At 43.4% G+C, this 13924-nt stretch overlaps 1 protein-coding gene across 2 annotated transcripts in view; it reads right to left on the bottom strand.

Annotated features, from left to right (window-relative positions):
- ADCY5 (adenylate cyclase 5) overlaps positions 1 to 13924 on the bottom strand; it is a 334442-nt gene that overhangs the window by 79382 nt on the left and 241136 nt on the right. For both annotated transcript variants that reach the window (XM_073305114.1, XM_073305113.1), the window contains exons 4-7: positions 12995 to 13106; positions 12700 to 12827; positions 8672 to 8830; positions 7495 to 7636 (exon numbers count right to left, since the gene is read on the bottom strand). In XM_073305114.1, the coding sequence (XP_073161215.1) occupies positions 7495 to 7636; positions 8672 to 8830; positions 12700 to 12827; positions 12995 to 13106 (541 nt within the window). The remainder of the gene's footprint in view (positions 1 to 7494; positions 7637 to 8671; positions 8831 to 12699; positions 12828 to 12994; positions 13107 to 13924) is intronic.

Below are 13924 nucleotides of genomic sequence, written 5' to 3' on the forward strand. Positions count from 1 at the left end.
TGTGAACTGTATTTCTGACAGTAATATATGACCAATTCCATCACAGCAGTAAACCTATGTAAATGGAAGCCTGCTCAGTTACAATGAAACTCATTAAATCTAAGATGTTGTAGTAGAGTCACATCCACAACATATAAATGATAATTTTGTTTGTTCAGCTGGATGGAGCTCTAGGACATTATTTAGAGAAGAATGAAAGCTGTTTTCCTAGGAGCCATGGCCAGAACTCACGGAGCCATTTCAGGCTTAAGGAGCCACCATCACCATTTCTTTCTGAAAATGGTGCACCTGCTAGTATTACAGGGAACATCCACGTTCCTGTATAACTGAAAGAGAAGTGAGAAAAATACATGTGTCCCTTTTTTTTTTTTTAGGGTTTGTTGACTTTGTACATTCGGCAGCACTTAGTGGACAGTCAGCATTCTCACTCTCTAATTGATGGTTATGTTCAGTTCCTGCCTTATTTTCTTAGCATAGTGTTTCCCAAACTTCTGAAAGCTAACGCCCCGCCATTCAGGAAAATGAAACTACCTGCAACCCCACCATGTGGTGTTAGAGCCCTACTCAATGTAATGTATACATCTTCAACACTCCCCCAGGTAGTCCTTTGCGCCTCCCATCCCACTTTGAGAAATGCTTGCATAGATCTTTGTTATAGCAGAGCAGCAGCTCTGCTATAGTTAAGGTTGAAATACTATATATCCTTGCCCTTCTTACATGCTTTGATGAGCTATGAAATAGTTAGCAACTTGCTGTTTAAAGCATCACCATTGGCATCTGAGTTCACACCCCATTAAAATAAACGGGAAAGATCACACTTAGAATCTACTGTTTCAGGTTGTCTGCAAACTCAGGCAGACATCTGCGCATTTGTTACATTTGCTTTATGTTTTTAATGGTTTCTTCACAACCCTAGGAGCTAGGAGTTTTTGTGTTGGTTGGTTTATTGGTTGACTTGTCTTGTTTACAAATGAAAGTGGAGACTCTGGAGAACAATATAGAGGTCTGGTTGTGTCCCCTTAGCTATTTCTTCACATCCCCCGGGTTGAGGAAAATAGCAATAGCATAACACCATCACTCCTGTACTTAACAGAGGCATGGGAGGGCAGGGGTTCAAAGACCAGCTTTCCCACAAGTTCTGCAAGGAAGCATTTACCAGTAACAGCACCAGCAAAGCTGCTAGTGAAACTGAAGAGGCAGTAGGCAGGTATATGCAGGGAGAGGAAAGAGAGGGGGTTGGGTCTGAACCGCTTTGGTTCTGAAACTCTTGGGTGTGCCTGTTCCCTTCGCTAGTAAAATATCTTTATAAGCATCAGGGGGAAAGCAGAAAAGTCCCAAAGTATACTTTCAATTCTGTGGATGTTATTTAAAGACTGCTCTATCAGAAACGAGAATTTTTTTTAACAAGTCAATGTCAAAAAATTGGTAGCATCCTTTTAATAAACTATTTTCAAAGGAGGACCTAGTCTAATATATACACAAGTCACTGGAACACAAAAGTATTACATTCCTCCTATTTAATCAATGCAACAGAAAACTATGTAGATGCAAATAATTCATTTAACAGCTGAGAATGCAAACAGACAAAACAGCAGAAAATTCAAAGTTATGATTCATCACAGCAACAGTAAGTGGAATTTGGTATCACAATGTATGCCGTTAATTTTATGCCTTAACTATACTCCTGACAATGCTGAGTTACAGTGTCTGTGGGAGTTATAGGCCAGTTATTCAGACAATTGAGGTGTGCCCACATAAACTGGGAAATTGCTCATCCAAATGGCTCATTGCATGGATTTGAAAATGCAGTCATGGTAACTCTATGTAAATTAGGTGCACAAGTGTGCACCTTAATTATCAGAAATTCTGGCCTCACTACTGTGAATTCCCTTACTTTATTTTGTGTCAACAATAAAGTTGTATTTACCCAGTTTTTTTGGCATAATAATTGCATACGTGATTGATTGCATATGCAAATAAACATGCTAGGCCAAATTAATCACTGGGGTAAGGAGTGCCCCTCCACTGAAGTCAGGCAAACCTGTTCTCCCACTGATTGATTTTATTGGAACATGCAAAGGTGAGTTCTGTTTAAATTCAAGATTTTCAAAAAACTTAGACTAAGCATGCAAAATATCAGCTCCAAAGGTCATAGTTTCAGAAAGTTAGAAGCTGCTTAAAATGAAAACAGCTCTCTCAGTGATAACTGCAACTAAAATAGCTTTCTAGAAAAATAAATAAGACTTGCAAAGCCTGATGTAGATGTAACTGATCTTGCCTGGGCTGACATCAGGGTTGGAACATGGGACCTTCAATGCTAAAAGCATGAGCTTCTACCACTTAAGCTAAAGGACTGATGTCATTAACTGGAAACAGTAGCAGACTCAGTAACCTCTTACGTCAACCAGCTACTAGAGATGGACAAAGATCCAACACTATCTTAGTGTGGGTTACATGGACAGTGCAATCAACAGAGATCCTGGGCTGTAAGGTGCTAAATGCCACCAGCTCCACTTGAACTGGGTTTTGAAAGGGTTCACCACCTTGCAGAAATCAGGCACCAAGTGACCGAACTGTCCAATGAAGTGTTGTTCACCAAAAACAACCCTTCTTGGCAGAAAGGCCCAGGATTTAAACAGACCTACACTCTCACCCCTGGAAGGAGCCTGAAGATCAGAGGTGAGGTACATTGTGTGGAGCAGTGGAGGGTGAGGGAAGTTTGCCCTGCCACTACATCTGCTGTTCCTGATTTAGGTGAAAAAAAAACAGAGGATTTACATCTTTAGCCAACATGAAATACATTGCCACCCTGGGCCACAATGCGATACATACTCAGCTTTGTTATGAGAACTCCATAAACAGTGTGCGACTAACAGGAACCCAGACACGACGCACAGGAACCCATTACTAAGTCAGATGAACATTTTATGGAGGTTATTGGAACGGACTCCAATAAAAACCTCACTAAATAAATCATACACAAGAAAGTAGATAAAAATAGAGGGAATGGAAGCAAAGGTAAAACACTGGTACCTTGTCCATCTTTACTTCTGCAAAATATTAAGAAGGGTGGGGGTGGAGAAAGGGAAAAAGCTTTTCATTCTATTAAAATAGGTATTTAAATTTGGGCAGAGAGCTGTAAAAGATTCCAGCTCAGGGCTTCAATTACAAACTAGTGAACTGTAAGAGTGAGGAAGCTGGAACTGTGAGGCCTAGAACTCAGGACACCTCTCTTCTCTTGGACTCTTGACACTAGTCTTTGTGACCTTTGGGTAAGTCACTTCTTCATGCCCAGTTTAAGTATAGTAACTTCCTAAGCCACATGGATATTGCAAGTCTTAATATTAAGTGCTTTGGGACCCTGAGGTGCAGAGTACTATTAGCAGCGACATTACTTTAGAGCCGAGAGGTCCCAACTAAGACCAGGGCCCCATTGTGCAATGTTCTATACCAACACATAGTACGAGAGCTTAGAGTCCAATAGACAAGACAGGAAAAGGGTGGAAGAAATGAAGTATCAAACCCACAGGGGACTTAGGCAGAGAGTCACACAAGAAGTCTGCTGGAGAACCAGTAACCGAACCCAGAACTCTTGAGTCCCACTCCACCACAAGACAGTCTCTGCCCAATAACAAGGCAAATGTGGAGCGTGCTTTTGATCACACCTTTTGAAAATTCTATTGAAGTCTCCACTGCAGCCACCGTGAGGCAGCAGAATGTTGTAACATACTTTGAAGTACCAACATTCCACTTGTCCCAACAAAGATCTACAGATCTTCACAGGAACATACCAGATACTTAGTGTATTCTCCTGATGTAACAAATCAATACACCTTTCCTCCCCTGGACATGGGCCCTCACCAAAAGTGTGTTTTGCAGCAGTGAAGAGGGTAAAGTGTAAATATCTCAAGTGGCTTGAGCTGCCCACTGACAGGCCATGGTGTGTGGGACATAATGATCTTGCCCTGCAAACTCTAATAATCTTCTGAAGATTGACCATAATTAATGAGGTTTCTCTCTTGGGTAGATAGATACCAAAACATTAGCTTATCACCTCAGAGGATGAGAATCGATTTTCTTCCTTTTTTGCATTAAGACGATTTGAGGCTTGCTTCCCTTCCAGAGAGAATGTAACTGCAAATGATGATCTCAAGCTAATTTTGTATAGGCATAGTGGTCATTGATCATGTTATTGAAGCATGTCACCAGCAATGCATTTAACCTCATAATGCCCATGTTTATCAACATTCCCATTTTACAGAAGGAGAAACTGAGGCACAAATAGGTCAAGTGAATTCTTCAAGGTAAGACAGCAAGACTAAGGCAGATCTGGGAACAGAACTCAGATGTCCTAATAGTCCTGTGCTTTAACACAAGACAGTCATGCACTATAAGGTGGGTAGAAAGTTGGCTAGATTGTCGGGCTCAACGGGTAGTGATCAATGGATCCATGTCTAGATGGTAGCCGGTATCAAGCAGAGTGCCCCCAGGGTCGGTCCTGGGGCCCGTTTTGTTCAATATCTTCATAAATGATCTGGAGGATGGTGTGGATTGCACTCTCAGCAAATTTGCGGATGATACTAAACTAGGAGGAGTGGTAGATACGGTGGCAGGTAGGGATAGGATACAGAGGGACCTAGACAAATTGGAGGATTGGGCCAAAAGAAATCTGATGAGGTTCAACAAGGATAACTGCAGGGTCCTGCATTTAGGACGGAAGAATCCAATGCACCGCTACAGACTAGGGACCGAATGGCTAGGCAGCAGTTCTGCGGAAAAGGACCTAGGGGTGACAGTGGACGAGAAGCTGGATATGAGTCAACAGTGTGCCCTTGTTGCCAAGAAGGCCAATGGCATTTTGGGATGTATAAGTAGGGGCATAGCCAGCAGATCGAGGGACGTGATCGTTCCCCTCTATTCGACATTGGTGAGGCCTCATCTGGAGTACTGTGTCCAGTTTTGGGCCCCACACTACAAGAATCATAGAATATCAGGGTTGGAAGGGACCCCAGAAGGTCATCTAGTCCAACCCCCTGCTCGAAGCAGGACCAATTCCCAGTTAAATCATCCCAGCCAGGGCTTTATCAAGCCTGACCTTAAAAACCTCTAAGGAAGGAGATTCTACCACCTCCCTAGGTAACGCATTCCAGTGTTTCACCACCCTCTTAGTGAAAAAGTTTTTCCTAATATCCAACCTAAACCTCCCCCACTGCAACTTGAGACCATTACTCCTCGTTCTGTCATCTGCTACCATTGAGAACAGTCTAGAGCCATCCTCTTTGGAACCCCCTTTCAGGTAGTTGAAAGCAGCTATCAAATCCCCCCTCATTCTTCTCTTCTGCAGACTAAACAATCCCAGTTCCCTCAGCCTCTCCTCATAAGTCATGTGTTCCAGACCCCTAATCATTTTTGTTGCCCTTCGCTGGACTCTCTCCAATTTATCCACATCCTTCTTGAAGTGTGGGGCCCAAAACTGGACACAGTACTCCAGATGAGGCCTCACCAATGTCGAATAGAGGGGAACGATCACGTCCCTCGATCTGCTGGCTATGCCTCTACTTATACATCCCAAAATGCCATTGGCCTTCTTGGCAACAAGGGCACACTGCTGACTCATATCCAGCTTCTCATCCACTGTCACCCCTAGGTCCTTTTCCGCAGAACTGCTGCCTAGCCATTCGGTCCCTAGTCTGTAGCTGTGCATTGGGTTCTTCCGTCCTAAGTGCAGGACCCTGCACTTATCCTTATTGAACCTCATCAGATTTCTTTTGGCCCAATCCTCCAATTTGTCTAGGTCCTTCTGTATCCTATCCCTCCCCTCCAGCGTATCTACCACTCCTCCCAGTTTAGTATCATCCGCAAGAAGGATGTGGAGAAATTGGAGAGAGTCCAGCGAAGGGCAACAACAATGATTAGGGGTCTGGAACACAAGACTTATGAGGAGAGGCTGAGGGAACTGGGATTGTTTAGTCTGCAGAAGAGAAGAATGAGGGGGGATTTGATAGCTGCTTTCAACTACCTGAAAGGGGGTTCCAAAGAGGATGGTTCTAGACTGTTCTCAATGGTAGCAGATGACAGAACGAGGAGTAATGGTCTCAAGTTGCAGTGGGGGAGGTTTAGGTTGGATATTAGGAAAAACATTTTCACTAGGAGGGTGGTGAAACACTGGAATGCGTTACCTAGGGAGGTGGTAGAATCTCCTTCCTTAGAAGTTTTTAAGGTCAGGCTTGACAAAGCCCTGGCTGGGATGATTTAATTGGGGATTGGTCCTGCTTTGAGCAGGGGGTTGGACTAGCTGACCTCCTGAGGTCTCTTCCAACCCTGATATTCTATGATTCTTTCCTCTGTGAGTTAGGATAGATGTTCCAAAGTTTGAGGTTGTTCTGAAATAGTGTTTTGCTGGGTTCCATTATGGACCTGGAGACAGCTGCAAAATAAACATTCAGATCCAATTCACAGTTTGTCAGATGCTCAGGGGGTTTCAAATCTACAGTAGAGTTTTGATTAGTCTCAGATTAAGGGTAACTAAAAAACTGGGTTTTGATCCAGGCCCATCGCTACAAGCTGGTAAGAACTTCGGATAGAATACATAGCGTCCACTGGTGCTTGACGAACAAAATACTGGGTGAAATATCATGGTCTATGTTATGCAACAGGTGAAATTAGACGATCAAGGTAGTCCTTTCTGACCTTAAAATCGGTCATAATCTGGACACACACTGGTTATAGAGACTAGTTGCAACACAGCCCACTTTTTGTTGGAAGAGAGACACAGCAGAACCAGAGACTGTAGCCTACGACAATGGCCTGAGTCCAGCTCAAGTCAATAGTGACTGAAAGCTGTTACCTTGTGCTGCTTGTTCAAGTGATCTATGGGAAATGAATTAGTACTCTCAGTCCTGTTCCACAAGGACAGGCATCCACCATCCAAGCAGGCCCTAACTGATTACCTGGCTGGCAGAACCATACTGAGGAATGATGTACCATGGAGTGAAGCACTGTCACTAATTCAAGGTGCCCCGCTAGCTCATGTCTGAGGCACGCTAGTGGGCAGGCGGGGAAAGCTTCCACGGCTGCAGCCGAAGCCGAACCTGGCTTGGGGTATGATGGAGAACTTTGCTTTTCTCAGGCTAATAATTTGCCAGCTTCCACCAACATAAAACTCAGTTACAAAATAATCTCTCATGTGCTTAAAAAAAAGGACTAAGGTCAGATTCTTTTGTACAGACAAACTGTGCTTTGGGCAGGAACAGGGTGAGAAGAGGTGCAAAGGTGGCCATGCCCTGCCTTCCCCCAGACTCACACCTGTGCTGGGGGCCAGGAGGGAAGGTATGCTAGAAGTTGTTACACTGGGCCTCTGGCACTGGAGGACTTCCTGGCATAGAGGGAATCCTCTACTGGCCAGGAAAGTCTGGCTTTCAGGTTGCTGTGAGGTGTTAGGAGTGGCCACCAGCCAAAAACACCTAAAACATACATTAGTCTGTTTGCTCTTACCCGTTTTTGACTGCAGCGTACAATCAGGAAGGTCTCTATACTGTGCTCCTTGAGGTAAGCATTGCGTTCTCCTCCAAAACCCAGTTCCACCTCGTAGTCTCCATTCAGATAATTCAAGGTTGCTTTGGTAATGTGGATTCGCCTTGAATGAGACAAAAGGCAAATCGTGGAGTTCATTAGGCAGCTCTAATAATCACGTATCTAGTAAGCCAATTCCTGCCAGTGACAGATTCTGTGCGCTAGAAAAAACAGTTCATTTCAGGGTCCAATGCTGCTGCTGCTGACATCCCCTAGGAGTTTTGTCTTGCCTTTCAAAGGGAGTAAAATCAGGCCCATTGACATTTTTCCATAGAATTAGGTTAAAACACATTATCCAAGTTTTACATCCATTAATAAGCGTCCCGGTGGATGTAAGGCAGCCATTCATTCATTCAATTTGCTTGCTCTAACACACAGTAGACATGTTTGCTCAGCAACCAAAACACATTACACACACATGACTGAGACATGGGTCTACAAAGTCATATGCCATGGATACTCGGCTGCATCTAGCTTGCTATACCACATTAATCACTGTAGTATCCAGGTGCCTTATAGAGGTATGCAATCAAGTAGATGATCTATGTTTTCTACTCTTCCCTCCTAGGGGAGAGGAAATGTAGAAATATATGCAGAATAATAATCTCATGGGGAAGCTATGTCAGGGAGTTGGTCTTCCATTGGTCCTTAAGGTAGTGAAATGTACATTTATTTGGATCTCTTACGGAAGGGTGTTCCAAAGCAGGAACAACATTTCCTTCTGATGACCAGGTGATATCTTCAGCAAACATTTATTAGCATATGGTTACACCTCTCTCTAACCACGACCCACTGTGATAGGGATCACACAGAGACATTAATCCCAGGTGTCACTTCATCAATTTCACTGGAATTATTAAGAGGATGAATTCCATTCTTTGCAATATAAGGCATGTCCACCCTGGGTGACTGCAGACCTATTGTGGACAGAAGTGTAGGGTTGAGAGGAAATAAACTAGCCAGTGAGTGCCCAAATTAAAAATTCTGCACCACACTCATCCTATGACAGACAAACAAACTAACCAAAACCCTCCTGCAAGTCAAAAGCAAACTGTCACGTGGATTGACTCACGACAGCTTTGGTGAAGCAACAACTTACCCTGCTTTACCTCCGGCTTCCATGTGATTGGCTAGCGTGACATCATTTGACCACACATCAAACTGCCACTTCCTGAGGCCCAAGACTCCACAGTGAACTCTCCCGCTGTGGATCCCAACCCTCATGTTCACGTTGACTCCTGTCACCTCCCGGACCAATCTGAAAAGAGATGCAGAAAGAGAAGGATGTCTCTGGGAAGTATGTGCCTGTATCCAGTGACATAACTTGGCTCCCAGAGCACAAAATACACAATTCCCTAGAAATTATTCAAACACACACACAGGGGCTGCTCATTCACAGTTCTTTAGCTACAGAAATCAGACAGGCTGTACTGCACTTTGATAAGCCAGGCAAAGTACTAATTAGATAGGGGTGTCCTTGGAATAAGTTCTTGTCCTCTCAACTTGGTCGCAAGTTCAGAGCACATGGAAAAATTCTCTGGGAGGGTGAAAGCACTAAGTCTTGGTCTTTGATTTCCATACCAAAACTGGACATAACCTCCCAGCTCTCTGAACCTCATTAAAAGTAACAGCATGTTGCAAAGAGAAAAAGGAAATGATTTTGAGCTCGTAATTTGTCTGTATGGCACCAGGCATCAAGTGTTCCATGGATGAAACCTGATCTGTGTGTGAAATATCCACTGCAGTTGGAAACCTTGAACTGAGCTTTAAGCTGCAGCCATTGCAAACCACAGAACCACATCTTCTGCACTCACTCCAAGTGGGCAGCTACAAACACTCAGACTCTCATTTTAATGAGCTCTTGGATCCTCTGTTTGCTCCCAAAATGATCACGGTCATACTTGGTGGGTTTTTCCTTTTTATGGCAAAAGTTTACTTGAAGAGCTCTTCACATGGAAATTCTATTTAGGAATTCAGGGGGAGGGGGGACCTACGAAGGGTCTGATGGCCTCAAGAAAGCCAAATGTGGCTTACAGTTGGTGATGGATCACATCATTACCAGAATGCCCATGTTTCACAGAGAAACTCACCTGACAGTTCTCTTAGTTGTCTATGGGGTTCAGAGGGGGGCAGGGCACAGAGAACAATCTGAGAAGTTGATTCTATGGGCCAGATCCTGTATTTTCAGAAAACGCAGGGTCTTGTACACAAGGCAAATCCTACTCACTGCGATCGTCCTGACCATTGCCCTGTTCTGTTCCTGCAAAGACAACCTAATCTCGGGGAGGAGCCAGCATTGAAAGGGAGATGTTAATTCTCCAAGAAGCTAGTGCATTCTGCCCTAATCACCTGATACGGGGCTTCACAACCTCAGGTCTGGCAACATACTTGTAGCAGTTGTATACACTAGTCAATAAAATAAATTTCCCCAAATTCGGTTTCAATTGTTTATTCTTTTCTTTTCTTTAAGAAGGTTTCCAACTGCAGTTCATAAAAGTGGTATTTTCAACTCAAAAGCCTGATCAGGATTGAGACCTCATTGTTCTAAGAGCTATACAAACATAGAGGTAGATATGGTCCCTCTCCCAAAGACCTCACAATCTAACACTTGACATGTTTCTAATGGCAAAAGCCTGATACTTTGACTTACCATGGTGTTATCATTGAACCTTGTCTCATTGCTCCCAAATGAACTGATAACACAGGCTGTTTATTTTTTCCTCTTGTTTTCTTAAAGATATATACATAAATAGAAGCCTATCTTTCCACGTACTCATCGTGGTACTTACGTGTCCTCTGTGCACCGCACTATCTAGTTTTGAGAATATTTATTTGTAACCAATTATGCCTATGTTAATTGATCTGCTCAGAGCTGGAACTACTCAATATAGGTCCAATTCTGTGATGTGGTGAGTGTCCACATTTCCTTCTGATTCCATTGGGAGCCAACATGTGTTCAGTCCTTTGCAGGATCAGCTCCTATAGCATTAAAGGATCTAAAACAGAAATGTAAAGGCTCTGCAGTTCTCATCTCCTTCAGTTCAGTAAATTGGATTGAATTTCCACTTTATCTTGATCAAGTCTCAAGGTACGTATTTACTGTGCTGGGTACAGTACATCCTTATTATTGGGATTTTTTCAAGGGCATAAACAAACACCCACACATCTGTCTCATTTTTCAGATCACAAGTATGTGGTTTGAAAAGCAGCATTTCCACATAAGAGACTTCTTTATAATACTAGTATGCAACAACTATTCCTCATTTCATACACAATGCATACCTGGACTATTATATATATATAAAATAAGTGTACTTCACTTATTTTTACATGCTGCTTCCTTGCACTTTTCACCTTTGAGATATATATATAAAAGGAGTTGTGAATAACCTACTTTCAATGGCTGTAGTAAAGAATCCCATGGAATTGATGTGGAGTACAAAGAAGTGGCAGGTTAGGCAGCATCTTATTAAATGCTAAAAGGAATAATTTCCAACAACTTGTACTACCAAGAAAATACTAGGTCTATTATGTTTAACAGCAAAGGTCTCACTTTCTACCGTGAGTGGCTTGAAAGAATCTATAGCTCTTGACAGATGGCTTTGTAAACCCACCGCCCAGCTGAGTAACACTTAGGGTATGTCTACACTGCAGTTAAACACCTGCAGCTGGCCCACGTCAGCTGGGCTGTGGGGCTACAAAACTGCAGTGTAGATGGCTGGGGCTGGAGCCTGGATTCTGGGACCCAGGGGCGGGTGTCCACAGCAAAGTTTTATAACCCTGTCTGAGCTCCATGAGCCTGAGTCAGCTGACACAGGCCAGCTGCAGGTGTTTAATTGCAGGGTAAACATACCCTATGAAGCCTGAAGAGTCTAGGCTTCTTTATTGAATTGCAACCCATCTTGCCTTGAAAAAAATACCTTGGGCTGCTAGTACCCTAGGGTTTACAAATAACTCCTCCTCTACCTTTAAAGCTTGCCTCCCACTTTGTATGGGATGAAAGGCATTTAACAATCTGATTCTTTGCTAAATCGGGAATAAGTGATTTTCTGTTCTCACTCCCCCTGCCTCCCCCAACCTCCACCTACTCTAAGGAACACAGGGAAAATGTTTCAGATTTATTAACAGTTACAAAGATCTCTTGAACATTGTAAAACAGACTTTATCATTGCTGAGCCTTGCCCCATGTGTAGTTACTTTTGCCTGTGCACAGGGACGGCAAAGCAGGTGTTGAACACTACTGTTCTGACCCGTTGGCTTTATACACTCGCTCAGGGCAGTGTAAACAACTGAAAACAAGGCAATGAAGCATCAGGCTGCTTATCTGTGAATAAACAGCCAAACCCAACTGTTTGCTGCTAAGTAATTAGTCTGAAAGAAGCCGTCCACCCACCAATAAACAAATCCTCTGATCTTGTGACCATCTTCAGGAAGATGACTTGGCACAGGGTGGATGAAAGGGTGATCTGTGGCAGTTGTTAGGATACGATCCTCTTTCCCCATCCCAAGTACACACTCTGCAGCTGCTACAGCACCCTCAGGCTTGCAGTGGCGTCCATGGTTGTGGCACCAGCAGCATCCTTCAGTGCCCTGATCCTAACCGCCCCCTAAGTTGGTGTGGCTGGAGCCTTTCTGGTGCACAGGCCTATATCATATTGTCCTCATGTAGCTTCACCAAAATCCTGTCCAAGCCTTTCCTCCCCCTACACGTTACATCTGCACCCTATTGGGCCTTTTTCAAATCAGGTTAGTAGGCAGCATTTTTCCCTTTAAGAAGCAAAGGGGCAAGCTACTGCAGAATGACCAGCGGTCTACAAAGGTTACAGACAGATTTCCATTAGAAACCCTCTTTTCACATGCCTCTTCCTTGCTGAAAAATTCTCTTTTGGGACTGACACCTTTCATGCCTAGGATGACCTACACCAGTTGCGGGGAGGGGAAGCATTTTAGATGCCCCAGATGGTTCTAGTGGAATCAAGCTTCCGTCTTTCTACTGTCAGGTCCATTTGTGTGCCAGTTCTGGTCCCAAATATACCCTCTCTCTGCTGGCCTCTAGCTCAATGAGCTAGCTACCTCATGCATTAAGAGATGGAATAAATTTCTCTCCCTGGGGAATCTGCTACTTACGAGATAGCCTCTATCATGTCCATTCCCATTTCAACACAGCAGTGTGCATGGTCAGCTCTTGCTTCTGGTAATCCAGACACGCAGTAATAGCAATCGCCCAAGATCTTTATACGTAAACAGTGATTTTCCTACAAAAAGGAAAAGAAAAAAGAAAGAGATGGAGAAGTATGAAACTTCGTTTCATGTTTGTAATAACTTGCCTTTTAGGGCAGTGAATGTTAGAAATCTAGTGAACCGGTGCAGTATGTCAATCGTGTAACAGGAACCAAAATCAGAATTATAATAGAAAACTTACAGCTGCAAGCTTATCAAATCTGGCAAAGAGCTCATTCAGCGTCATGACCAGCTCCTGAGCTGTACACTGGGAGGCCAGGCTGGTGAACCCCTCTATGTCTGCAAAGAGGATGCTATGGAAAAAAAAAAAGAAAGAAAGATACAGACACAAGTGCCATTAAATTATTATATTGTTGCCTAAATTCTAATCAGCTAGTTAACTTCTTAAGAAGAACACACAGGCTGGGAGTCATGCAAGTGTCTTCATTCATGGCTGGTATCGATCCTTTTCCTCAACTGTCCAACAGAGCGCACTCTTGGTAATTTCCCTCCTTGTCCCATTTCTGCAGGCTCCACTCAGAAAAGCCACACTCCTTTGTCCACTTTCCTGCCCCCCATAAGAAACTGAGGTTTTTCCTGTAATATCTAAATCTAATCTCCTTGCCCCACCTCTCACACAGCTTTAATGGTCTGGTTTTCTTGTGTACAACCCAGATCCATTACTACTGCAATAATAATAACAGTACTCTGCTCATACTTTGTAGCCAGGGACCTTACAGTGCTTAACAGATGCTAAGTGCCACAACACTCCCTGTGAGGCAGGAGTTATACTAATTGTGTGGACGGGTAAAGCAAGGCACAACAAGGTTGAGTAAAATGCTTAAAGTTGCGCAGTGAAGAACAGGACCCAAAAGTCCTAATTACCAGTCCCCTTTTATAACCCACTAGAACACACTGCTCCAGAACCATGGAATGTCATAGCTGATCTCTGTTCTTTATGCACCAGGCAAGGGAAGTCTGCAGTTTTCTTATAGCCCAGCCTTCTTAGCTTCCTTTTCTCACTTCTAGGTTTTTGGTCTGATTTCTGAAAAACTTACATAAATAATATTTCACTCTTACATAGCATCTTCCATTCTGAATGGTCCCAAAAGCACTATACAAAACTATTCAC

Source organism: Lepidochelys kempii, chromosome 11 (assembly GCF_965140265.1).
Source record: "Lepidochelys kempii isolate rLepKem1 chromosome 11, rLepKem1.hap2, whole genome shotgun sequence".
In the NCBI taxonomy this organism is placed as follows: Eukaryota; Metazoa; Chordata; order Testudines; family Cheloniidae; genus Lepidochelys; species Lepidochelys kempii.